A 26,562-nucleotide genomic window follows, 5' to 3' on the forward strand; every position below is an offset into this window, starting at 1 on the left:
CGATTTGATATGCAAAATTTTAAATTCAAATTAAAATCTATCAAAAGTTTTCTTATTTTATTTGCTATGTTGTGTACATAATGGGCAAAAATAGATTAGATAGAGTTAGGTTTTGGTCAAATAGGTCTGTTTTCGTGTAATAAGTTAGAGGCTTGCTTAGCCTGATACTTGTATAAGGTTTTTTTCATAGCTCAAATTTAAGTTTACTTAAAGCTTGGCTTGATTTAAAAACTTATTTAAAAGCCACTTAAAAATAAATATTTTAAATAGGCTCGCATTTTAATTTTAAATTTTTTAAATATACTTTGAGATTATTAATATATAATATATAACTAATTTATCAATTATAATGTATAATAATTAAAAAGACTTACCAATGACAATACAACACAATATAATAATAAAGTAATAACATTAAAATTAATATAGAAATATAATCAGATTGAAAGCATAATTAAAAATAAAAAAGTATAAATTAATTAAAAATTAAATGATAAAACTAATGTATATGCAATATATTACATTATATAGGGTTGTTAGGTTCGTGGATTAGACTTTTAAAAAAATAAGCTTTGTCTATTTAGTTAAATTGATCTAACTAAAGGTTTAAACTTTATCTGAGTTTATTTAATAAATAAGTTAGGTTGGATTTAAAATAGATCATGAAATATCTTTTGTGTATTCATCTCAAATCGTGTCTTGACTGTTGTACTTGGTTTAGGCATCTTCTTCTACAATGTAGGATTATAGATACCTTTTTAATTTTAAAGTGCTTGGTTAAATGGCATATGATGTGTTTTGTAAGCGTCTTCTTTCATGGGATTATTCAAGTGAGCGGTTGTGGCTAGTTATTTTATAAAATTTTTGTGGGATTAAATGATCCAGATTTTTCATTTTTCATTTTATTTTATATTTATTAAAATAAAAAATATAAAATTTTAATAAATTTATTTTATCATTAATCTAAATAATATAAATTTAATCTGAATGATTTAACTTAATATTAATTTTTTTAATTTTTATAAATTGATTGTTTAGATATATTAATAATTCAGTCTGTTCAAAATATATTTAAATAATTAATTTATAATTTTTTTAAATTAATATTAAATTAAATTATTCATATTAAATTTATATTGTTGAATGGATGGTAAGATAAATTTATTAAAATTTTATAATTTTTTATAATAAAAAAGAACAAAAGTTATAAATCAGGACCGTCCATATTCTTCATCTGACCGATTCGTATGGACTTGATGAGCATCGATGAGCACCAAAACCGGACTCATCCGAACACACACTTGCGGAGGTAAGGATGAGCCTTAGCATCATGCTACTGAACGCTGTGTGTGGAAGCTGTTGAAGCAGCTTCTTTCTTGTCTTCCATGGCTTTTTTTCTATCCTTATCACTTCCCAAATTGAACCTAGTTAGGGCCTCCTCAGCATCTACTTCCACACCCACTCTCACTGCTCCAGAGGCCCTTACTGAGAAATTTGGTAGGAAAGGCATCAAGTTCTTGGTATCCGATAACACCCCCCTTGTTGAGCTCACTGTTAGAAATGGCAGCTCCGTGAGACTGCACATACCAGATGCTCATGTCACTTCCTACAAACCAAAAGTCTACTGGAAAGATGATGGCTTCGAGGAGGTTCTATATACTCTCCCAGCTGGTGGAACAGGCTCTTCTAAACATAAGGGTGGGATTGGTTTGGTCTTGAATGAAGTGTTAGAACCCGGATCTAAAGAGTCACTTCCCTCCACTTTAGAGTGGACCGTCAGTGATGTTGACTCTGATGCCATTGATGCTCTTCAGGTATCATCTTAATTCCCTTTTCCTCTGTTTCTGGATCATCGGCTGCCATACAGTGCTCTGTTCCTCCATGTTTTCAATGTTTAAGTTTTAACCTTTGGCACTAACACTCAGAAATTGAAAGTGGGTTTCTGCCAATGTTGCCATCTTTCAGGTTGAATTGAGCTACACTAGTAGAACAATTGACATCACCTACGTTGTAACTCTGTATCCAATGAGCTTGGCCACAGCAGTCATAGTAAAGAACACAGGTCGAAAGGCTTTGACCCTAAGCAATGCCGTACTTAGCCATTTTAGATTTAAGAAAAGAGGTGGGACTGCAATCCACGGTCTCCGTAGCTGCTCTTACTGCCCACACCCTCCTCCATCTTCTCCTTTTCAAATCCTGACTCCAGCTGAAGCAATGAAAGTTGAGTCTCCTGGATGGCTTACCTTCGAGTCTGAGGCTGAAGAGAAGCAAGGCAAGTGGTCTCAGCAGAGTGTGCCTTTTACCATTCTTGAGAACAAGATAAGCAGAGTTTATGCTGCCCGTCCAACAGAGAGATCAAAGGCATTTTATAACAGTCCCCCTTCCAAGTATGAAACTGTTGATCAGGTAAGAATGCATAACCCATTGTATGAGTTATGCATTGAAGAATTTTGTGTTTAATAGTTTCTGGTTTTTCCAGGGACGTGAGCTGAGCTTTAGGGTGATAAGAATGGGTTTTGAGGATATATATGTGTCTAGCCCGGGTTCATTGTCAGAAAAGTATGGAAAGGACTACTTTATCTGCACCGGTCCTGCTTCAGTTTTGGTGCCTGTCACTGTAAATCCTGGTGAACAATGGAGAGGAGCACAAGTTATTGAGCACGATAATCTGTAATTGCATTGATAAAATTTGACATGTACAAACGCATCCTCGCTGCTCCCGTTCATTCTTCCTCCTGTCCCTCCTTCCTTTTTGTCGTGGCAGGATTATCTTATTTTTTCCACAAGTTACGTTCAAGTACACCATGCTTGCAAAGTTTCTACGTTATGTATTCTTATATATGTCAAACTGCAGCAGCACTCAGGATATGATTGTTCTGCTGCAGCTTTAGGAAATGTAAAGATTTAACCCTACAGTCTTAGCCGTTCTGCTTGACATGAGAGAAAGCTGTTCAATTAGAGAAATGAAGAAAAAGAGTAAATATGGAATGATGCCTCCTGCATCTTTTCGGGATTTCTCCAATTCAACCTCATTATTTTATGCTTCCTGCAAAATTGTGTGGTCATTCACTCAAGCAATGCTGCAATAGCATGGAATAGAACCAATGTGATGGAAGTCTTTTCAAGTCTTCATATTTCCAGGTTTAAACAGAAGAATATATATCGTTTCTTTACTGGACTATACTTACAAATTAAGACGGCATAGACTCTACCTTTTAATGTTCAAATGGTTCCTAAGAAATGGAGTAAATTAAGTAAAGATAAACCCTTTGCAATGGATGATGAAATTGAGGATCATATTGTTTTTCGCACTGTATATATTGGTAAAGGAAAAGGCTAAAACCAACTTGTTAGAAAAGGACAAAAGGTAAGCAGAAATATCTTGAAATAGCTGAAATGTTCCACAGAAATAACAAAAACGACAATAGCTGTCATCTTATCCACTTACACACCAATTTCAGCTTCTTTGCCTCCAGAATGCGTCTACTAAGCCTAACTCTGGTATGAAGCATGACCATGGCTTCTAGCTCACCTTTTTGCCCTCTTCATTTCCCTCCCACATTCATCCCAATACCTGCAAGACAAACAACACACGCTTGTTTCCCTTGCAATAGTTATATTCCATATAACCACCATTCCAAGAGAGAGTTTCCAATCGCACCAGTGGCTTCAGTCCCATACCAACCACTCAATTTAGATTACCTGGAAGGAGAATTCAGTGGGCATGGAGTCACTTTTGAAGGTGTTGGTGAAAGCTGCATCGCCAAGATGGAACTGCAAAATGGAAGCACTGCAACTCTGATGCTTCCAAGCGGATTGATCACCTCCTACAAGTCCCCTATGTGGCATGGGGAAAAGATGGAGCTGCTGCACACAGCAGTTTCAGAGGGAGAAGATGGTCAAGCCATCATTCAAGGAGGAGTGTCTCTGAACTTTAATTTTCAAACTGATGATGGTGAAATTTCTTGGTCTCCAACTAACTGGGTGCTTCGTGATGTTAAAGGCAATCCTGAGGAATCAATTCAAGTCTGTCTGCCCTTGTCCGATTTATCATGGTTTTTTTAGTTGTTTACCCAGAAAGCTTTTTACGCATGCCACATGACCATTTGCAGGTAGAATTGATAAGCAGAACATTAGAAGATATGGTTGAATTGAAGCATAGTGTGACTCTGCGAGGAGATACTTTAAGGTCAGAGCTTGAAGTGACAAACTCCAGGTCTTTGCCTATTCAGATGGCAGGATCCATCCTGAGTCATTTGACAGTGAGCACACCAGATGCAACTTATGCAGTGGGATTGGAAAGATCAGATTACTGCAGCAAACCGCCATTTGCATCAGAATTCTTTTTGAGCCCTCCAGATTTTAGCCAAGAAGGTTTGGGCAAAGTATGGAATTTATTGGCTCAAAAACAACTCTTTCCTCACTGGGGCGCAAAAAATCAAGACTATAACCAAGCAGAAAGCAGCCAATTAGAAAGTCATGGAGATGCCAACGTTGAAGAAATGGACAACTACAAACATTTAGGAGAGCGAATGAGTCTGATATACACAAATGCACCTCGAAGTTATACTGTGATTGACAGGGTACGTATCCATCAATCATTCCCAATATCTGGAAGATATGAACCTACTAATCTCCCAAAAGATTTCCTGTAATGTGATACTGGTTAGGAATTAATTAAGATCTAAAAGATTTTCCTGTGGATCAGGGTAGAAGGAATTCAGTGCTAGTGGGAAGGAATGGATTTGATGAAATGTACCTATTCAGTCCAGGCTCAAGCGTTGAAATCTACAGCAAGTATGCGTACATTTGTGTTGGCCAAGCAGCTGTTCTGAAACCAGTACTACTGAAACCTGAATGCGTGTGGATAGGTGGGCAGAGTATACACAATCCAAATCAATGACGTATATGCTTAAGTTTTTCGCTATAAAAAAAAACAGTTAATTGTTATTTTTCTTTCCCTTTTGTTTTAAGGAAAAAAAGTTTGTTATGCTTTTTTCTTCCCTTTCGGGGCGGGAGGATGGAGGAACTATATTGTTTATGAATATAGAGATTGTGCAGATTGAGCGATACTATTTCTTGCCAAGCAAAACGACCCACAATGGTGAGAATCCAGAATTAGGATTACGAATGGATGTAATATTTGCACAAAAACGACTTAAATGCAAACAAAATCAATAACACAACGAGTTTCCCTTGTATTGTGAACAAGGAGAATCATAATTAGAAAAGGATATTTTGTGAGCCTTGGCTTCTTTTCATAATGACTATGCCACTTCAAAAATAATAATAATAATAATTGGTCAGAAATAATAAGAGTATAATATATAACAAAAGCATACCATATATCTCAAAATCTCTGTGCCAGGAAAAATAAACCCTTTTCTCGAAAGGATACGCACAGCATGGATTAGATCTTTTACTCTGACTTTGAACTTCCCAACATTTAGACGAAATTTAACACGATACATTTACAAGTCATAAAATCCTCTGTCGAAAATTTTATAGTTCTATACTTGTATATCAATTTATAGTTCTATACTTGTATGTCAATCGTCATCTTTATCTTCAGCCTGCACATCAGATAGCGCATTAAGTAGGGGCCAGATAAGAATCATCTTCAATGTTGATCCAAAGTAGAGGAAACATTGCAAGTAGAACAAGAGAAAGGCCAAAAATCAATTTCAGTTTAGTCTTTTGGAGTGCCTTTTTGATGCGAGCTGCACTCTGAGCATCACCGCTCTTTGGGGGAACTGTCTCGGAAGGCCCCTGCAAGTCAGCACCAGCAGGAAGGTCTTCTGTCGACGAAACTGATTCTGGCCCACCTTGAAATTGTACATCAGCATATAAGCTATCGTTATGATTGCACTCATAGCCCAGATTATGTGGAAAATACTTGTGGTCATAGCTAGATGTTGGACTCCAATCCATATTGCCTGAGGATAGATTCCTCAACCTTCTAATTTGTCTCTCAGAGCAACTCGACTTTATATCACTTGATACTGGAGAGCGTGAATATGCTTTGTAGGGGTTGTGAATGTTTTAATACTGTCTGGGGTAGCAAGGGCACGTGACCTCTGGATTACGAAGAAGAGACAATATGTTACTTAATGATTTTCTTAAGAGATCATTGAAGCTTCAGTTAAAAGAACAGACACAATTTAATTTGATATTCTGCCTAAAAATTGGATCTTATACTGTCAAATGATGGATGTACATTACTAGTTTCTAGTGCACTCCTAAACTACATGCAACTCTTTTTCTTTTTTATTGGCAGCAAAGGGATACATCGGGGCCGGGTGGCCATAGTAACTAATAAGGGCAAACTCTAGGAAGAACATGCAAACTATGCTTTTTTGCTCAAGTACTACTAACAAACTGAAAACTGAGTTCTTCAATGATCTAGTTTCTTCAATGATCCGAAACCAGAAGTTGAACATGTGACCAGCAGATGCAATTATCTATTCCAGGATTTGAAATAAAATATCTTCAAATAAAATATGAAAATTGGCTGAGAAACTTACTAGGGGACTTTTGGTGTTACTTCTTAATACTCCATGCTTAGGATTCAAAGACCAATGCTCTTGGTTCAGGTCCTGAGAAGCTTGTTTCGTTAATATTGGCGACTCAACAATCGATTCATATCCAGGGAAATAGCCCATGATATCGGGTTCCGGTGAGATAGATGCAGGAGAATGGTCCTCATCACCAGAAACATCTTCCCCCTCCCTTCTACTTAAGTTTGACCCAGCACTCGAATCATGACTTTTTACATACCTCGACTTCTTGTCAAATGCAATTTCCTCAGCGGCTTGCAAAACTTCAAATGCTGCAGCCGCAACATATGCCATTCTATCACACTGACACTTCTCCATCGCCTCAATAATCAATTGAAGCTCGGAGAATACACTCCTGGGTTCCAAAAATTTGATCAAGGAGTTCAACATTTGAATGGCTGACAAGTGCCTTTGAGAATTCCGCTCCTCATGACCAGCATTCAGTATTCTTAGTCCAGATTGTATGAGCAACCTTGCATAGGCTTCAACAATAAACGCATTGCGCTTTGCTAAGGCCGTAACTAGACCCATGTGTGAATTGGTCTGGGTGAGCTTTCCATCTAATGCCACAGCGACATTTTGGCAAATCCTACTGACCATTTCATCTGAAACAAATCGCCAGCTATCAGAGTCCACAAGAGCGTTTAAGCAAAGGGCGCTCCTGAAGTTAAGCTCTCTTGGGAACTTGAGAGAGAATCAGAAAGAGGCATACAAAGTGAATGAATTATATGCCTCTTCTTCTCTTCCGGGGTTGTGGGTTCAATTCCATATCTAGCAATTGCCAGAACCACCCTTGAGCAAGCTTGATGAAGAGGAAATGACCCCGCACTTGAAGCTAAGGCCTGCACTATGGATTCTGTGATATTGTCGACCATGGGAACAATTTTGACACCGTGAACTCGAGCAAGAACTTCATATAGTGAAATCAGAAATTCTCCAGATAAAGAACCGGTTTCGTTGATTTCAGAAATTTGGTTGAGAAAGGCAGGAATGGTCTCAAAATCCAAATCTTTCACGTATGCTCGTAACGCTTCCATCGCAGATTTTCGACTATCTGCATCCTTTTCAAGATTTTCCAGCTCTTGCCACAGTATTGGACCGAGATTTCTTTCCATTGTGGAGCTCAAACTAACCAGATGCCACACAACAAGTTTGTTTAAATAAAAAAGGAAAAAAGAAAAGGTGAATCTCGCAAATATTTCATGCTCTTGCAGAATAGATATCAAAATATTAGCTTCTTTTTCTAAAATAAATGAGATTTGCCCTTTTTCTTTACGTATTAGCCTCTTTTTCTAAAATAAAAGAGAATGATATATCAAAATATTAAATGTTTATGCTAAAATTTCTCTGCTCGACGCTAAAGCAAGAAATGAAATAAAACAAGAATTTAAAAAGTCAAAGAGTCATGCAGGCATAAGCATCTTAGACAACATATTTTAGAGATAGTTTTTTGTTCTTTAAAATAAAAAAATAAAAAAATTTATTTAATAACGTATTTTAAAAATATATTTAAAAAATAAAAAAATAAAATATTATTTTAAAAAATTAAAAAATAAAAATAACTTTCAAGTGTTTTGAAATTATTGTTTTAGAAAATAAAAAAGAATGAGAAAATACTTATTTTTATTATTTTTTTATTTTCAGAACATGTTTATAAAACACAATTATCAGAATAATAAAATAAAAATAATTTCAAACAGTTTTTTAGTATTTGAAAAATCTTGAAGCCCTCTTTTGCTTTCTTGAGCCTTGATTCAACAAACAAACAATGACCGAGCATACAAAACGCAGAAGAAATAGCTTAGCAGTGCGCTAACGTGTTCTTAATTTCACCACAATGAACAGAAATATCTTATACAGCAACAAATTGAAGGAGTATTATCATTACACCAAGGTTAGCACCCAATTCACAGTGAGCATATATACAAAATATGATTCAAACCAAGTATATAAATAGTCCTAAATAAAATCATATAATGAGAGGACCAAATAGATGATGCCAGGAATTAGAACAGAAAATTAGAAATATTATCATTACAACAGGTTTAGCATCATGTCAGGAATTAGAATTAAAAAAAAAAGTCCCACGTTTAAGCATTAAAAATAGATTATAAATATATAAATTTAGAAACTATCAAATTAAATGGTTTAAACTATTTTAATGAAGTATACTTAATATAAAAATTTTAATATGATATCATGAGTTGAGAAAAAAAAGAGAGAGAGAAAAAATAAGAAAGAACAAAAGAGAAAAAACAACAAGAGATCAAGAAAAAAAAAAAAAAAATAAAAAATTAGATAAACTTAAACCTTTTAAAATTTTAAAAAATACCAGCTCATATAAAAAGAAGAAAAAATAAAAATAATATGAGAATATAAAAAAAATTTACATTTAAATATTAAAAAAATTATAAATATATAAATTTAAAAAATATTTAAATAAATACTTTAAATTATTTTGATAGAATATAATATCTTTAAATATATTTAATATAAAAAATCAAAGTTTACCTCCAAATATCAAACCTTAAAGCAGATCTCAAAACCCAATTCTTTTCCCTAAAAAGCCCTCTCATTATAGACTTAGGGACGAAACAAGAGGCTCATAATTGGCATCAAGCCAGTATTCGAGGGTTAAGAACATACCTTAATTGGATAGGGGTCAAGACACAGTCGACGCCGGCGGCTGACCTAAGTGCCCCCCGAACCGCGCGAAATGGTTGCTAATTACACGGCTCAGTAACTCTGCCTGGGGTGCGAGGATACCTATTATTCGTCGGCGGTCCGGCGCACCCCTACTCACTTAAAGATGCTGCTAAATAGACAGTACTCCAGCACAAAGTATAAGCAAGCGTTCAGATGGACAGAAAAAATTACTCCAAGACGATGACCAATTCCTTATTTTGCAGATTATTGGAATAATTGCTCCCCCTCTGCTCTGTTTCTTTCCTAGTTCCTAGATTACAAGATGATATCGTGAAGTAGAAGAATCCTTCACCGTAAGCATACAATGCCGAAGATCATGGCAGCAGACTTTTCAGACCACATTGCGCTGAGGCAGCGGTTTGCGCTTCAACGGTGGTGGGGAAGATTTGAAGTTGGAGGTGCGCGTGGTAGAGATGGAGTGGACTCGGGCCGGGGGTGATGAAATTTCACACAGCAAAACGTTGCGTTTTATGAAAAGAGCTATAGACGTGGCAAACCCTGAAACGTAAAGATGAAACTTGCAGCCAAGATATCATTGATTGGATTAAATGCATTCTGACCCGGAAATGACTGGATCCAAACGTGCAACTTTAGAATTTCGAACGGAACAAGTTTCAAAATCTTTTATCAATATGCCGCCGCTATCCTTCCTTCGGAGTGCTTGGATGATAATACCCTCAACATTTCTCCTGTTCATAATTATATCGTTGTTCCTTTATATTCAAAATTCCGTATATTTATCTTCATTCTAAATTTTAGTCATTAGATTGACCTAGACGTTCGGATTGATATTTTTATATATTTATAACCTAAATAAAATAGGAAAAATATAAATTTTGCATTGCTAATTCAGGAGAAAAGGAATATATTTTTTAGCCGAAAGAAGAAAAGCAACGTAGTAACTATCTAAATTAATCTAGTAGTTATAAATTATTGACAGAGACAATAGAGGGAATTTAAAATGGAAATCACTCAAATTTGCTTTTCAAAGCGTTACGTTTTTTTACCTGTATTCAATGCATCATTACAAGAAGCTAAAAAAAAACCAATCATCCTAATTGTAATTCGTTGGTGGGCATCATTTGCTCTGTGTGTGTTGATCTTTCGCCGTTTTGAACACGGCGCCCCCCCCCCCCCCCAAAAATTTTTTTTTTCTCTTCTTCATTTTTCGGCTTCACATGTTGATGCGCCAGTTAAGCTTTTGTCTGAAAAATGAATTGTGTAGGTATCATAATTTGCTAACATTTTTATTATATATATTGATATATAATATGATGTTGGAAACCAGACTAAAAAGGTGAATGAGCCTGACCATGAGCAAAAATTATACATTTTTTCTCATGATAAATTTAAATTTAAGTATTATCAAATCTAATTTTTATTACAAGCAACACATGAGAAAGTTTTTTCTAAACTTGTATGTTCTGTATTTCATAACTATATTAAAAAAGACTTGAAAATGTTACTTATACCTGTCAACAAAATATATTGTTGTATATCATATTTTAACAATGTAAATACATATTTTTCAGCCAAAAAAGGCTATGCGACGTCTCGGTTGGTTATTAAAAAAAATGAAATAAATTAGATTGAAAAAATCAAAATAAAAATGAACTAAATCACCTTTCTCCTCATAACAAATATGATAAAAACTCATTAGTATATATCATAAATGTGATAATCATCACACCTTTCAAAAATCTCATGAATCTTAATTCCTAATCACAAAATATTTACCCCCTCCCTTATGAATGTAGTCCACTTATCCCTTTTGATTAGAGTATTTTTATGTTTACCTTCATATGTTCCAACAACTACTTGTCAAAAGGAACAAACTCTTGTAAACATCAAATATCACCTCTTTTTTCACAAACTTGTCCCATCTCATGAATTTATCAAGACTAACGGAGATTAATCATTGAAAGTGTGGTCTGCAAGTAGGACAATACCACTTTCCCTTGAATCTTGTTTCGGGAGTCAGGCCAACACACGAGTAATGGAACCATTCACCTCCTTGGCACTAGCAAAGAAATCAATCAAAGCTTTAAAAAACCAAAAACAACTAGGGGCTAAAAAAGAACATTATCAAAAAAATCCATTGTTCAAATAAAACAAGTTAAAAAAAACCAATAAAAGCCACTATTCAAATACAACTCATTGAAGAATCACGGCACCAATATTCATCTGTTTTCTTCCAGTAGCAAATGGGAATGTATTATGTGATTTATGAATGCATGAAATATTACAGTCGGCTTATGTGGATATAACCAGTGTCCAGGACGTACTAGGTCAACCACTAAGTATGAAGGCAAACCCTATTCACAATGGACTTTTCATCTATAAAATTAAATTTTTATCTTTCCACATTTGCATATTGATATCTACATTGAATGCATTCTCATGCACGTTCGCGTGCCCTTTTGCAGGATGTTCAGTGTTGAATTACGCCAACTTTTTATTCGGTCCCAAATTTATAAACGTTATGCATATAGTGGAGGCACGTCAAAGATTGGTGATGAACTCGCTTTGTATTCCAACCATGGCACTAATTAATTGTTATAACTTTTGGTGTAACACAAGTATTGATCTTATAATTGGTATCAAAGGGAGATCACATGTCTGAACCTAACAGCTTTGGACGGAGGGGGAGATTGTGAGCCAGTTAATAAAACTAAATCGTGCGCTTTCTAATTTTGTAACCTTTGGCATATTAGTGTGTGTCTGGTTTCACATTGAAAATTGCCAAAGCCATAACACACTCTAAGTGTCCAATCTTATACATAGGAAATCATCCTTGGCTGCAGTTAACAATTACATCTAGCCCCAAAATATCGGATGAGTTGGGTTCCCTAATAAGGTAATAATATAAAGGTACCGGAAAATAATCAAACTTGATGTGGGGGATCACGACAACTTCTAACTCTGCCAACTCGGCTTTCCTTGAAGAAAAAGAAAGAGGTGCAGCAAACATGAAGAAAGAAAGCAAAGCAAAAGGTACTCACATTTTCATTGTCACAAGCGATCATATCTCCATAAGAAACCTTAAAGATCAATATTAAAATGCAAGTCAAACTCTTATGGAGCATTTAAAGAACATTAAAAAAAACAAAATCACGTCATTGAGCACAGGGATAATAGAATATAAGAATGCACTGAAAAACAAAACAAAACCTGATGACAGATACAGTATGTAGGTTCATTCGGATCAATCGGTTGATCAATATCCATGGGAGTTGCATACTCCTTCTTATGGCTTCCTGGTGGGGGCATAAGTTCAAAATCTCTATCACGCTCCCAATCCCAATCTCTATCCCTGTAATCAAGTCTCTTTGATAGAGGTGCTCCACATAAGGATTTGCGTTTTTCACTTTTTGGGACTATAGCCAAGGGGGAGAGAATAGCTGGTTCATCTGGTGGTATTTTCCCTTCTAATGAAATTAGAAATGTGAAATAAAGAAAGATGAAAATAGATTATAACCATATAATTGACCGGGAGAACACATTACTGAGAACAACTTAAAATCTGAAACAAACGCTGCTTACGCCCGGTACTTTCTTTTGTATTACACGTTGATAATAGCTTTCTGGTCCTCTTAGCCTTTTATAACAGGATAAGTTGTTTTAGTAATTTTAAGCTGTATATGTCTGGCACAAAAATAAATCAGAATGCAAATTACATGGTTATTTTACCTTGCTTTAGATCTTCAGAAAAGTTGTTCAAATCCTCATCAAGTCGTTTTATATGGCTATCTATCTGAAGCAAATTAAATAAGACAAAAGTCGTCTTAATATGCACATGAGAAGCAAATTCCAAAAAGTTCACATGAATTATTCCCATCATTGAGCTAAGTGCTTCTCATTTCTCAAATGCATTTTTTTAAAACCTCTTTCCACAGCATGCATGCTTACATAATTAAAACTTCAAGCTATATCCTGACTGCTTGGAATCTAGACGTCTGAGTTATATAATTAAAAAATTGAGAGTTTGATGATAAAATAGCATCATATAGAATCACATGCACATACAAATCATCTAAGAAAAACTCCCAAATAAGTAAATAATTTCTAATTCAAGCTTTTAAGGAAAGGAAACGAGAAATTTGATCAGATTGATTGACTTTGAAAATCAATACCACAATCAACTTACTGTTGATCATGCAAGGATAAGTTCAAAAGACCATAACATTCACAGAGTGACTAAACAAACAAACGTTGAACGCTTGTATTTCCAACAGTAGGTGCAAGTGACTCTGGCACCCAAAAAGACATGAACTTCAAAGTGGCTCTTTTAACGCCTTATAAAATCACATATCATGAAAGGGCTGCTTTATTGATGAAGATCCACAGAAAAATAGAAATTTGCCAGATTGTACTCACTAAAATGTCAACCACCTAATATATGAAACAGCAAGGTTTATAGGAGGCGAATTGGGGTAAGACTACACGATTGGCAGGGTCATTTGGCGGGGTTCCTCTACTCTTCCTTTTCTAAGACTATTTAAAGGCCAGTTCAAGCTATTTGGTGTGATTCTGATGGTGGGTGGTCGGTAAGCGTCTCATGTTCAAACCTCCATCGTTACATATATAATAAAGCTGGTTAATGAATTTAATGATGTGCCTAAAACAAAATTTTACTCCTCAGATCTCTTTCTTCAATTTTTTTATTTCACTTTATTGCTGTGAAATGCACCAACTTATATCAATTTTTTTTTAAATAAATATATAACAGGTGAAAATACAATCAACAATTCAACATAAATGTTTAGTGTTAAGAATACACGACATAAAACAAATAAAGTGAAAAAGAAATAGGTTTTGAAAAGACAAAAAGAAACTCACCAGGTCATATGCTTGCCGCGCCAACAAAACCTTTTCGGTGCACAGACTTAGAGCACTATCCTGATTAGCCTCAATCTCTTTATGCATTTTCTCAATTGTTGCATCGTCTTCTTCGTTGGTGTTAATGTTATTATAGATATGGCTACTATTATGATTAACCTTCTTAGAGCCATATGAAGACAACCCTAAACAGTACCTAGTGCGTTGCCTGGTCTGGTTTATCATAGCTGCCATGCCACCAACGCAAACATATACACCCACCAAAACAAAGATACGTAAATACATAAGCAACGATTAGTAGATACAGACATCACAAACCAACGGCAAAAAACAACGCATATGCATTGACATAATAACGAACAGAAGCAGGATAAGGAGAACATTTACATTGGGATCTTTCATCGAGTTCCCTAATAGTGTTTAACAATCTCTGGAGTTCAGCAGGCAATGTGCTTGCATCTGTGGAAATTAAAAATTGATCATTCAAAGTAAGCCAGAATAAAAATAAAAACGAGTTTATCTAAAAGTATGAAGAAAGTAAAAATTATGGAGACTCTTACACTCCAAATAGTCGTCAACGTACACTCCTGTTCGTGAAATTGCCATTCCCTGTAATGATTAACGTAAATCTGCAATGGAAAGTCACGGGGTTGCGATTCAAACCCTAGGTGGATGCTGGCGTAGAACGGAGAAGAAAACTGCGAGACGTCGTCGTGTAAGGCTGTGCGTCTATAATGTTCTAGACGAAAACCAACGAAACAAGCGGTAAGGCAACATGACCGTTGAGTACGCGCGAGCACCCCTATTCTTCCGTCCTGTATTTATTGGGCCACAGACGGGGTGAATAAATTCGAATTAAAATTAAAAATCAGATCGAATCAAATTTTTATTATTTAATTTAATTTATTTTACTTTTTTATTTGATTTGATTTTTTTAAAAATATTTTGATTAATTGGTTGAATTCAGTTAATAAAATTTAAGATCAAACTAATTAAATTATTGTGTATATATATATAACTTATTAATTTATAAAATATATTTAGTTTATTAATTGCTTTTTTCATTTTATTCTTTTTTATTTTATACTTAAATAAAAATAAATATATAATCTGACAAGTTGAACCCTTAACCCCTCATTAGAATAGCCTATTATAATTTGACAAGCCCAATTTATATATAAGCCTTCTCTGTTTTAATGAAAAAAAATAACAAAAATTGGTCCAAGTCTAAGCATCCTAACATAAAACCCAAAACTAAATTAACTGACTTAATCAATTGTCCAATTTTAGTTCAATCCTTGTTTAGTTTAACTACCTCATTCATTTGATTCAGTTTACATTTTTAATGTTATTCGGTCAATTAATTTTACATATGTTGACACCAAACCAACTAATACTCACCTCTAACCATAGCACTGTTAAATATTAAAAATTAAATAATTAAAAAAAATTATGTATAAATCTCATGAAAGAAGCTTACCTACAAATAAGTTATGTGAAATTAAGAAATCACAATCGATTATATTAAGATTTAAGTATGATTTAAAATTACAGTGCAAAGATAATAATGCCCCTATTAAAAATATATTACATCAATCAAATAATTTATAACTATTTTATCAGTAGTTTATAACTATAATTTAATTTTGTATTTTTATAATTATAAATTCACATATTCAATAGTTAAAATGATTATACGTTACAAATTTAATACAAACTATATACAACTACCTTATTATAATTTACAACTATCACTTCAACATTTGACAACTATGACTTCATATATCTAATAATTAAAACGGTCATTTATTATTAACAAAGTTTAACATTAATTATTTATAACTATTTTATTAATAATTTATAACTATAATTTCACATGTCCAATGAGTATCGATAGTATTGTCTTTGCACTGTAATTTTAAATTATACTTAGGTTCTAGGGGATTTGTTGCGGTTTTTGAATTTTGTATCACTTATTTGTAAATAAGTTTGCTTTGCAAGATTTATAAGTAATTTTTCCTAAACAATTTAATTTAATATTGCTGTTGACAGAAAAATAATTTAACATTGCTATTTATTGTACTTCCTACATCCGAAATTATAAAATACTTTTAAATAAAATTTTATAAATTAATAAATCTTATTAAATACACTTAATAATCTTTTTTTTTCAAATATAAAATAAACTTTTAAAAACTACTTTCATTTGATACATTAAAAGGAGAAAATGGCATAAATTGAATAGAGATAGAGAAAGAATAATATTAAAATAAATATATTTAATAAAATATTAATCTTTTTAAAGTGTTTTATATTTTTAAATTTTAAATTTATTTTAAAAGTGCTTTATAATTTAAAAAGAGAGAACATTTCTTTTGTTGCCCGAATTTCTTATATCTATGGATCACTTCAAATAACCGTGTATATGAATTCACCAAGCATAAATAATAAATAAATGTTGAGTTTAATGCAAGCATGTAAAACGTAATGGTAATACATTAAGATGATAGTTAAGGTGTTAGACAAATATTAAAATAAAGCAGGGAAAATGAGCCAAGCTTGCTTAAGCACGAAAATTGCTAGGATTAGACTACTAAATGATGGAGTAAAAATGAATTTGGAACTTAAAAGGACTGACTTCAATGAACCTAAAAATAAAAGAGCCAACTCTTTTAGGCTCTATTTAAAAAAAATCAAGTAAGTATGTATGTATGTATGTATGTATGTATGTGTAGTTATACTCACTCTTTCTTTTTAATATTACAAGAGCCAGCTCATCAAGACAAGATTGAAGAAAATAGGCTGAGGCATAGGATTTTGATCTTAAGATTGTAGGCTTTTTGTATTTTGAGTAATATATATGTATAGTTATTGAATGATATTGCAAATTCATATGCACTTACTTGCATTATGTATTGGTTAATGCTAAACTATGTATTTTGAGCCTTAGGTTGTACTTACATGTAAATTGTAAAATCTAAAAATGGCCAAAATAGTAATACAAGTAAAAATATAATTGATGTTGAATGATTATGAAATCAAGGCTCCTCCTTCTATTTTTGTGATTAAAAGGTTGAACTTTAAAATATATGTGTTTGATGTGGCGATCCATTATAATCCATTGAGTTTAGTTTAGGGTGTAAATTAGACTTCTAGCACTTGGATTGAATTTTGAGGCACCCAAGTTGTTTTTGAATTATAAGAAGGAATAAGATGAAAGATGGATGTCCAATTTTTTCTTAAGAAATAATTTAATTTTGAAATTAGTGTCATTAGTTAGAATTAGAAAAAAGTTTTTTATAAATACAAAGATTGCCTCAATCAAAGTTGGACAAAGAAATGGGGCACATTAGAACATCAGAAGTTCACCCCAGTTGCTATCAATTGTAATACACCACGGCGCATGGCACAAAATGAAATATATGGAGGCGCATGTATGACAAACCACAATGCATATATGCTATTTTGCATTGATATGCCATTTTCTCAATAGGAATGCAAATGCTTTTTTATAAAATTATATTCCATGCTTCCAAAAATTTATTCTATTTTGATTTGTGATTTAGAAACCAGTATAAGAACGATTTAAGAGCTTGAAAGCTTGAAAACCCATGTCGTAAAATTTACAAACTTGGTAATCCTTTTAGGTTAATATTTTTGATTACCTTGATTTTTCAAGTTAATTGAAGATTAGTAAGAAAGACCTCACAATAGTCCACTTTACCAAAATAGCTTAAATTATTTGGTAAGAGGAAGACACATCACAGGCTTTATATATTCATTATCTATTTTTTAATTTTTAGATGTGATACTTTTTTTTATATATAATATTTCATCTACTACTTTTTTCTTCATTTTGTCTCTTCTTTTTGCCTAGGCTTGTGCTCTATGTTTTTTTTTATTTTCAATCTCAAAGACTCTAAGTCTATTCATTTTCCTCTCCTTCTTTCTCATTCTTTTGAATCTGTTTTTCCCCTTTACTTCGTCTTTCATTCATTCATTCCTTTTTTCCTTTTTTCTCTCAATTGAATGGCTATTGATACTATATTAAATATGTTGAAATATTTATAAATATTATGGATTTACATTAACTAACAAGCCCGGATGGATTAGTCTTTTTAATCTTATATAGACTATGATAGGTGGACCACACAAGTAGCCCAATAGATAGAGGCTTAACCTACAGTCCAACCTACAATCTTGTAGCCATCAGTTATTCACTATTTTTAACTGATTGAGTCAAGGATAATGCGAGATTAGATAATTAATTGATTAATTTATGAAGGTGGTTACTAATTTAGTTTATATAAATTGATTAGTTGATAACCATAAACACATGATATGTGTTTTCCATTATCTCCATTATCTCTGTACTCTCTGTAAACTATGTAGATTTAGTTGGTTATGTGTTGTCTATACTTAAGGTATCACAATCAGTCATGGATTCTTAGGTGTTCACATCACTTTACTCAATCTTATTTGACTTATATTAATTGAGATATAAAATCTAACATGTGGCATTAGAGCCTGGTTATGAATACTAATTTGTATATCTCAATTTATTATCTTATGCACATATTGATGATTTAATAGAAATTCCTTTTAAAGCATACTCAGATGTTATTAACGTGTTCACATATTGACAATTCTCATTCTATCCTTATCATTGAAAGTGAATATGAGATTTTGATTGAAATTCTAGCTAAATATAGTTATACTTGACTCCTCATATGATTTAAGCCATGTGGATCAATTACTGTACAAGCCTTTTTTTCCTTCCCCTTTATTCTTGCCTTTGTTGACGCCGAAGGTGAGTTACTGGTGCATTGTTGGTGCTTCTATTATCAAAATTGCCGAAAATGGCACTGTTCGGAGGCTACGTAAGGTTCTACAAGTTACTGACGTCATATAAATTTTTTTTCTAGTTGTTGTTAATGTGTTTGCTATGATGTCGTCGAAAAGAGGTTCAGGATTGTTAACAATGATTGTTGTGTTGTCGTTAGGAGCTAGTGTCGTCAAGGTTCATGGTAGAGCTATGCAAACGGGTTGTGAGCTAGCCCACACAGATTAGTGTATTAGCAGGTTAGGTTAGGCCAGCTCACTAAGATAAATGGGTTAGAAAAACTCAATCCAATCCATACATTGACAGACTAGTGAACCCACGGGCCAGCTCACAAAATATGATTTTATTTTTTAAAATTATATAAAAATTATAATCAATATATCATAGAAATAGATAATGATTTTTCTCATTTTTTTAAGATAAAATTTTAATATAAATCTAAATTATTTTTATCAATGAATTTATATTTGTAATTTCAATTAATAGATCTTATGAGATTAACAAATAATATATATTCAAAATATTTCCATAAAAACTAATAAATAATTGATTCATAAACTATAATAAAAATTTCATTTGCAAATTGTAAGAAAAATTTACATTATCTTTCAAATGTAACGAACATGATTAATATTTATAAACTATAAATTTGAGAAATATAGTTATTAGTGTAGATTTATAAGAAGATATATTATGATTAAAAAATAAATTAAATTTTTTTAAAAATAGGCTAACCCGCGGCCAACCTGTTTAGCCTACGGGTTAGCCCGTTTTAACCCATCATTTTTTTGGGTTGGGCTAACCCAGCCCGTTTTAAAAAAAGAGCTAATTCTTTCAATCCAACCTATTAAAATTTATGGGTTGAACGAGCTAGCCCGTCGGTTCAACCTCGTTTTTCTGGCTCTAGTTCACGGCATCACCATTGTGTGTTGTCCTTCAAGTCGTGCATTGTTCACTTGGTCGTCAGTGATGCCTTCTAAATATGTGGCTTATGGCGACTTAAGGAGAAGAAGGAATCGAGTTAGAAAACTGAGTGCTAGGCCCAATTACGTTTGGGCCTCTTAATAAAAAAAGAGCAAAGGGAAGTGGGCTAGTGAAACTCACTGGTGTAATAGTTCCGGGCCAAAGCCATTTGGGCCCGAATCATTAAAAAAGAGAGAGAGTTGTTTTACAAATTATGTTTCAACCCCAATTTAAAATTACCTCATTCAGTCTATAATTTTTAGAATTTATGACATGAACCTAATAAATTTTTAAAAATTATATGTTGGTCCTTTAACTTCTAAAGTTGCATTTTGACCACAAATCTCTTCCAAAATTACCATTTAACCCATGAACACCTTTCAAAATTTTACTTAAGTCCCATATTTATTCTCTAATTCCCATAAGACCTTAAGAGCTTTTGAAATTATTTTGTTTTATTCTAAGGTCATAAAGCATGTAATTTTGTGAATTATTAGTCACACTTAAGATCTTATAGCATTGGTAATGGACATACCCTATAGGTATGACATTATTAATGTAATTTTAGTGGTTATTTTTTTTAGGATAGGCAAATGGCACTCTTTTAATGTGTTAGATATTTGTTGTACCTTATAGGTATGTAAATGTTTAATGCATTATTTTTGTATAAACTTTTGCATGAGTTAAATCTTCATAGTATTTGAGCTTTTTTGGTTCATGATTATAGTTGTATAATGATAATCGCTTGTTAGAGAATTCTATATTATAATTATGTTGTGCATACATAATTAATATTTTCATTTTTTATTTTTTGATTTTAATTTCTACTTTTGCATAACTATCCTTTATGAAGGCTCTTAATGTGCCTAATTATGATGACTAGAAAGAGTCTCTGAATATGTATCCTATTATTTTTTAGAAATATTTGGCTTTGAGAGAACCCAAGCCTGCAGGTCTCTCTTCTGAGTCTAGTGCTTGTGAAAAGGCCTTCCGTAAGCAATGGAGTGAGTCCAATCAAATCTATCTAGCAATAATCAAGAACACAATTGAAAAAGAAATTAAGGACAATATTCCTAAAAAGGATACTACGGTTGAATACTTGAAAGCTATTTATAATAAATACAAGAAACTTGATAAGACTTAAAAGAACTATAATTTGTCATTGCTTGACAATATTTGATATGACATAGTGTCTAGTGTCAGCGAGCATATTTTAAAACTTGGCCATTACTACAATAAGCTTAAATCATATGGGATTGACTTAGGTGAAGGTACTTTAGTTTATCGTGTCTTTCAATCATTGCTACTAGAGCAAGCATTCTTAAGGATTTCATATAATTTGTAAGAAGCTGAATGGTTTATTAACCAAATGATCTCAATAGTCACTCAAGAAGAGGAATCTATAAAGAAATGCTCAGTAAACTATGTTTCTTATGGCTCTAGTAGCAAATTTAGAGGGTCATATAAAAGAAAAGGTAAGAAGCCTGAGGCCTTAAAGGTCTCAAAGTCTAATAATCTAACTTTTAAGAAGGATGGTGATAAGATTGAGAAGCTGAGAAATAAACCCTTTAAGTGATCATGCAATTATTGTAAGAGACCCACATTAAAGCTAATTACTTTCAGCTAAAGAACAAATAAGACAGTGAAGATACAATTCTTTAAACTGCCCCTCTAACTTTAGTTTATTTTGAGTCTAATACTATTAAGACTTCCTTTGTCTCATGGTGGCTGGATTGTAATGCCAATGTGCATATTGTGAATTTTCTACAGAGGCTAAGAAATTAGAAGGTTCCAAGTGAGATATGAAGGTCGATCTTTGGCATCGCAGGGAGTATAACATCAATTGAATGCATTGAAATTATTTTTTTATGTTTAAATTCTAAACATATTTTAAATTTTAACAATGCTATTTATATACCTTTTGCAAAGAGGAATTTAATTTTAACTTCTGCATTGGATATTTGTGATTATTTATTCTTTCAAGGGAATGGAAAAATTAATATTCATTTTTGATTCTATTAATATTGGTTATGCTTCTTTGATATATGATTTGTATCAATTGAATGATTGGTCATTTGAACGTTCTGATTTCTAAATTAATATTGGGCATAAATGTCAAAGGCCCAACAAAAATTTCTTTATGTTATGGTATCGTCGTTTAGATCATATTTTTAGAGAGAGATTAAATTATATAGCTAAGTGTCTTATAAAACCTTGATCTCTTAGATTTTAACACTCGTGTTGATTATATAAATAGAAACTTCCTTATTAGAGCTATAATTAAAAGGGCAAAGAGGTCTAAAAATATTTTAAACCTAATCTATATTGATATCTGTGGATCTATTACACCTATGACTATAGGTGGTTTCAAATATTTTATCGCTTTCACAGATGATTGCTCTCATTATGGATGGATTGAACTCTTACATGAAAAGGGCAAGTCTTTTAATGCATTTAAGAACTTTAAGGCAGCAGTTGAATTGAAATCTGGGGAGTTGACCAAATGTATGAGATTTGATAGGAGAGGATAATTTTATGGGAAATATATTAAGACTGGTAAGAATCTTAGGCCATTTGCTTTGTACCTTCAAGAGCATGGCATTGAAGCTTAGTATGAGGTTGTAGAAAGGCAAAATTGTACTCTCATAAATATAGTTAGAAGTATGATAAGTCACTCCTCATCATTAGAGTTCTTATAGAGTAATGCTTTTAAAATTGATGTTTATATTTTGAATCAAGCTCTTAACAAATCAATTGTTAAGATTCTATATGAGTTGTATTTTAGAAGGGCTACCGTATTAAAGCATATGTGAGTTTGAAGTTATAAAGTACAGGTAAAACCTTACAATCATAACAAATGAAGCCTGATGCTAAAATTATTGATGGTTTCTTTATTGTATAGGATCTCATGGATACAGACTATATTGTCCAAATCATACCACCAGGGTCATTAAATACGATCGAGCTTATTTTTTTAAAGATGTCTTATACAGTGGGAGCTCTATACCTAGATATATTACTTTATGTGATGAAAGCAATGTTTTTAAGTATGTCTACTGTAACAACAAATCATGTTGATAAAAATAATATTATAGATCAATATAAAGCTAAAGATGAACCACCTTTGGAGGATAATAAGGATCTAGTTGTTGAACTAAGACAATCCTATAAGGTTTGCAAGTCTTTTATTCTTGATAATTACATGGCGTATTTGCATGATTTTGATTCAGATGCTATTAATAGTTCAGACCCAATATCTTGCCAGGAGGCTATTTTTACATATGCATTCTTCTAAATGGTTGGAGGCTATGAGTGAAGAAATCATCTTTATACCACAATCATATATGGGAGCTTGTAGAGTTACCAAAGGGTTTTAAACAGTGGATTGCAAGTGGGTTTTCAAAATAAAATGAGGAGCTGTAAGTAAAATTAATATATACAAAACCAAACTTGTAGCTAAAAGCTACAACCAAAAACTAGGTATTGATTACACAAACACTTTCTCTTCGGTATCCACTAAAGATGCTTTTAAAGTTGTAATGGCTTTAGTCGCATAGTTTGAGCTTGATCTTCATTAGATGGATGTCAAGACTGCCTTCTTGATTGGTGATTTGTATGAAGAAGTCTACATGACCTAACTTGATAGTTTTATTGAATCTGATAAAGAACATCTAATATGAAGATTGAAAAGATTTATCTATGGGCTAAAACAAGCCTCTGGGAAATGGTATTTAAAGTTTAAGAAAGTTATCACTTCACTTCATTTTGTTGAGAATGTCTCAGATCAGTGTATCTATAAAAAATTCGATGAGAATAATTTTGCCATTCTTGTTCTCTATGTTAATGATATCTTATTGGCTAGTAATTTAATAGATTTCCTTAATGAGATAAAACACATATGAAGGATATGGGTAAAACCTCTTCATTCCTGGGATGCATATTCATCATGATAGATCTTGTGATGCTCTTGGTTTATCACAGACCACCTATATTGAGTGGGTACTTAAGAAATTTAGAATAGATTCATACTCTCCCTCACTTGTTCTTGTTTCGAAAGGTGAACTAGTGTCAAATTATAGCATCCCAAGGATGATAAGAAGAGGGTTGAGAAAGATGCCATACGCTTTTTGGCAACCTTATGTATGTTCTCAACCAAATATAACCTTTGTCATTGGAGTACTAGATCAATACTTAAATGATCTAGGTTTAGATCATTGAAAATCTGTTAAGAAATTTATGGGGCATCTTTAAGGTACAAAGAGGTATATGTTGACCTGTAAAAGGTTAAATTCTCTTGAGGTTGTTGAATATTTTAATTTTAATTTTAAAAGATTAGAAGATCTTGAGCTTTTTGGCTTTTTAAATTCAAATTTCGATCCCTATTTGGATGATTATGAGTCCATGACCAGCTACATTTTCATGATGTTTGGAGGAACTATTTCTTGGAAAAGTGTAAAGCATAATTGACAACAGTTTTATCTATAGAAGCTGAGTATATTGCTTATTTTAAGACTATATGTCAAGCTGTATGGCTGAGGGAGTTGATAACTAGCACGTGCTTAATTGAGTCAATATTACATCCTCTAACCATTTACTATGATAATAAGTCTACAGTATATTATGTTAATAACAACAAAAATTCAAGTTGTATAAAGCATTTTGATATTAAACTTATGTTTGTGAAAGAAAAAATTGCTGAATTTCAGACCCATGTGATACATATTCCTGGCACACAGATGCTTATAGATCTACTAACCAAGGGCTTACCTATAAAAGTTTTTTCAAAATCCTATAACTTGTATAGGTATTGTGAATTCCTTTAATGTCTCGGTTTAGCAGGAGTTTGAGAACTTTTATATTACATTTTCTCTTTAGGCTGTGTTTTTCTTATGTTCGGTTTAATTAAATATGTCTATGTCATTTGTATCCCTATAGGGTTTAATAATTATGCTGTGGTACACTATACACATCATCACTTGTTTTCACATGAAATCAATGATCTTATGTTGTTATCTTACTGAACTGTATTTGGAATAAAATTTTAAATTCTATCATATTCAGATTATGAGCCATTATATCACTTAATTTCCTATAGGATTTAGTGATTTTATGAAGTTTTATTTTTTGAATTTTGTTTATGACTTGTTCACACAAACTTGTCTAATTAATACAATCTAAATGAGAGATTGTTGAAATATTTATAAATACTATAAATTTGCATTAATCAATAAGCCCAGGCAGATTAATATTTATGAATTTATGCGGACCAGGATAGTGGAGTACATAAGTGAGCTTAATAAGCAAAGGCCCAACTTATAATTCTATAACCATCAGTTATTCCTTATCTCTTAACTAACTGAGTCAAGAACAATGTGAGATTAGATAATTAATTAATTAATTTATGAAGGCGGTTAATGGTCTAGTCCTTATAAGTTGATTTGTCAATAACTATAAACACACGATATACATTTTCTATTACTCTATTATCTCTGGACTCTTTACAAACTACGAAGGTTTAGTGGGTTATGTATTTGCTTATACTTGAAATAATCGAGGTATTACAATTAGTTATAGATTCTTTAGCTACGCACATTATTTTACTCAATCTCATTTGACTTGTATGAATTGAAATATTAAATCTAACATTATTTATATTAAATATGCTCAAAGATAATCCACTTTGTCAGAATAACTTAAAGCCATTTGATAAAATAATTCAAGTTTTATATATTTATGATCTAATTTATAATTTCTACGTGTGAGAATGTCTAATCGTATTGGATTTAATTTCATGTGCAATATTTTTTTATTATAAATGTATTTATTAGGTTTTTAAATTAAAAAAATTATATGAAAGCCAAAGGTCAAAAGTTTAGGCTTCAAAAACAATAACCCTATAATATTTTTGGGTTTTTTATGCCCAACTCTTTAAGGGTCGATCTTAATTCCCAAATCTGTGATAATCAAAATGTATTACATGGTGTAAATAAAATATGCATGTCCTATATTTGATGCAAATATATTTACTCTTGGTGATGCAAATATGTTTATTTTTTTTCTAAACATCAACACAACATAGTTTAAAGTTATTGCTCTCCTTTTATCTTTATCTTTTCTTTTGATAAAAAGAGGGAAAAAATAATAAGCCATCTCATTTGATGCGCGTGCAAATAAAATTTATTAAAATTAAAAATATTATATATTAATTTTTTCATTTGACTTGTGCATGTTCAAGACCAAAAAAGAAGGGACTTGTGTGTGTGTTTTTTAAGAAAAGATTGATATGGACTGTAAACAGGAGAGCACTGTCTACAGTTGGACGGGATTAAAGGGTGTCAGCTTTGTCTAGATTTTACTTTTTTTGACCAGCGAAAATGTTAACATACACACTATGGATAGATAGATAGACACACACAAATGGATTCAGTTTGTGTACTACCATGCTCCGTGGCTATGCTGCATTATTTTATAGGCTTTTTTTCTTTTTAAAACCACAAAAGTATAATAATAATAATAATAATAAATATTAAAAAATTATTATTATAACATTAAATAAGTAAATAAATTTAAATTATTGAAATTCGAGACAAACAATGTAGATATAAAATTTGATTTGAATAATCCAAAACTATAATGAAAAATTAGAACTGCAAT

General features: G+C 32.4%; 4 protein-coding genes across 5 annotated transcripts; 2 read left to right on the forward strand and 2 right to left on the reverse strand.

Annotated features, from left to right (window-relative positions):
- Window positions 1-1,257: 1,257 nt before the first annotated feature.
- On the forward strand, window positions 1,258-3,022 carry LOC129293551 (photosynthetic NDH subunit of subcomplex B 2, chloroplastic). The gene is made up of 3 exons (XM_054931570.1): window positions 1,258-1,814; window positions 1,966-2,406; window positions 2,480-3,022. The coding sequence occupies exons 1-3, from the start codon at window positions 1,386-1,388 to the stop codon at window positions 2,672-2,674; spliced, it is 1,065 nt and encodes a 354-aa protein (XP_054787545.1). The 5' UTR covers window positions 1,258-1,385; the 3' UTR covers window positions 2,675-3,022.
- A 144-nt stretch (window positions 3,023-3,166) lies between these two features.
- On the forward strand, window positions 3,167-5,072 carry LOC129293542 (protein NDH-DEPENDENT CYCLIC ELECTRON FLOW 5). The gene is made up of 3 exons (XM_054931559.1): window positions 3,167-4,026; window positions 4,113-4,583; window positions 4,709-5,072. Exons 1-3 carry the CDS (start codon window positions 3,511-3,513, stop codon window positions 4,901-4,903), a joined length of 1,182 nt encoding a protein of 393 aa, XP_054787534.1. The 5' UTR covers window positions 3,167-3,510; the 3' UTR covers window positions 4,904-5,072.
- Window positions 5,073-5,303: 231 nt separating this feature from the next.
- Window positions 5,304-9,744, reverse strand: LOC129286070 (protein SINE1-like). Its single transcript, XM_054922110.1, is given in 4 exon segments — window positions 5,304-6,077; window positions 6,525-7,216; window positions 7,219-7,685; window positions 9,204-9,744. Coding segments are annotated over 3 exon segments (1,236 nt in total). The 5' UTR covers window positions 7,673-7,685; window positions 9,204-9,744; the 3' UTR covers window positions 5,304-5,987.
- Window positions 9,745-10,895: 1,151 nt separating this feature from the next.
- On the reverse strand, window positions 10,896-14,877 carry LOC129285312 (PHD finger protein ING2-like). 2 transcript variants are annotated; one of them, XM_054920954.1, is made up of 7 exons: window positions 14,663-14,877; window positions 14,490-14,561; window positions 14,103-14,329; window positions 12,954-13,017; window positions 12,435-12,673; window positions 12,266-12,304; window positions 10,896-11,283 (listed from the first exon to the last, which is right to left on the reverse strand). In XM_054920954.1, exons 1-7 carry the CDS (start codon window positions 14,706-14,708, stop codon window positions 11,179-11,181), a joined length of 792 nt encoding a protein of 263 aa, XP_054776929.1. In that variant the 5' UTR covers window positions 14,709-14,877; the 3' UTR covers window positions 10,896-11,178. The 2 variants fall into 2 exon arrangements, with proteins under 2 accessions (XP_054776929.1, XP_054776922.1); XM_054920947.1 differs by having other exon boundaries at window positions 12,435-12,691.
- Between the last annotated feature and the right edge of the window lie 11,685 nt (window positions 14,878-26,562).

The sequence above is a fragment of the Prosopis cineraria genome, unplaced genomic scaffold, assembly GCF_029017545.1.
Source record: "Prosopis cineraria cultivar Desert tree isolate PC_DT_omini unplaced genomic scaffold, ASM2901754v1 PC1, whole genome shotgun sequence".
NCBI lineage: Eukaryota > Viridiplantae > Streptophyta > Magnoliopsida > Fabales > Fabaceae > Prosopis > Prosopis cineraria.

What these genes read in the sequence shown, in the direction of transcription:
- LOC129285312 (XM_054920947.1), bottom strand. Translation starts at nt 14,708, where the DNA reads ATGGCAATTTCACGAACAGGAGTGTACGTTGACGACTATTTGGAGT. An exon ending in ACTCGATGAAAGATCCCAAT is followed by an intron (nt 14,330 to 14,489) that starts GTAAATGTTCTC and finishes GTGGCATGGCAG; the next exon opens with CTATGATAAACCAGACCAGG. An exon ending in TCGCTTGTGACAATGAAAAT is followed by an intron (nt 11,284 to 12,265) that starts GTGAGTACCTTT and finishes TTTCTTTGCTAG; the next exon opens with TGCCAAGGAGGTGAATGGTT.
- LOC129293551 (XM_054931570.1), top strand. Translation starts at nt 1,386, where the DNA reads ATGGCTTTTTTTCTATCCTTATCACTTCCCAAATTGAACCTAGTTAGG. An exon ending in ATGCCATTGATGCTCTTCAG is followed by an intron (nt 1,815 to 1,965) that starts GTATCATCTTAA and finishes GCCATCTTTCAG; the next exon opens with GTTGAATTGAGCTACACTAG. An exon ending in AGTATGAAACTGTTGATCAG is followed by an intron (nt 2,407 to 2,479) that starts GTAAGAATGCAT and finishes TGGTTTTTCCAG; the next exon opens with GGACGTGAGCTGAGCTTTAG.
- LOC129293542 (XM_054931559.1), top strand. Translation starts at nt 3,511, where the DNA reads ATGACCATGGCTTCTAGCTCACCTTTTTGCCCTCTTCATTTCCCTCCC. An exon ending in ATCCTGAGGAATCAATTCAA is followed by an intron (nt 4,027 to 4,112) that starts GTCTGTCTGCCC and finishes GACCATTTGCAG; the next exon opens with GTAGAATTGATAAGCAGAAC. An exon ending in GTTATACTGTGATTGACAGG is followed by an intron (nt 4,584 to 4,708) that starts GTACGTATCCAT and finishes CCTGTGGATCAG; the next exon opens with GGTAGAAGGAATTCAGTGCT.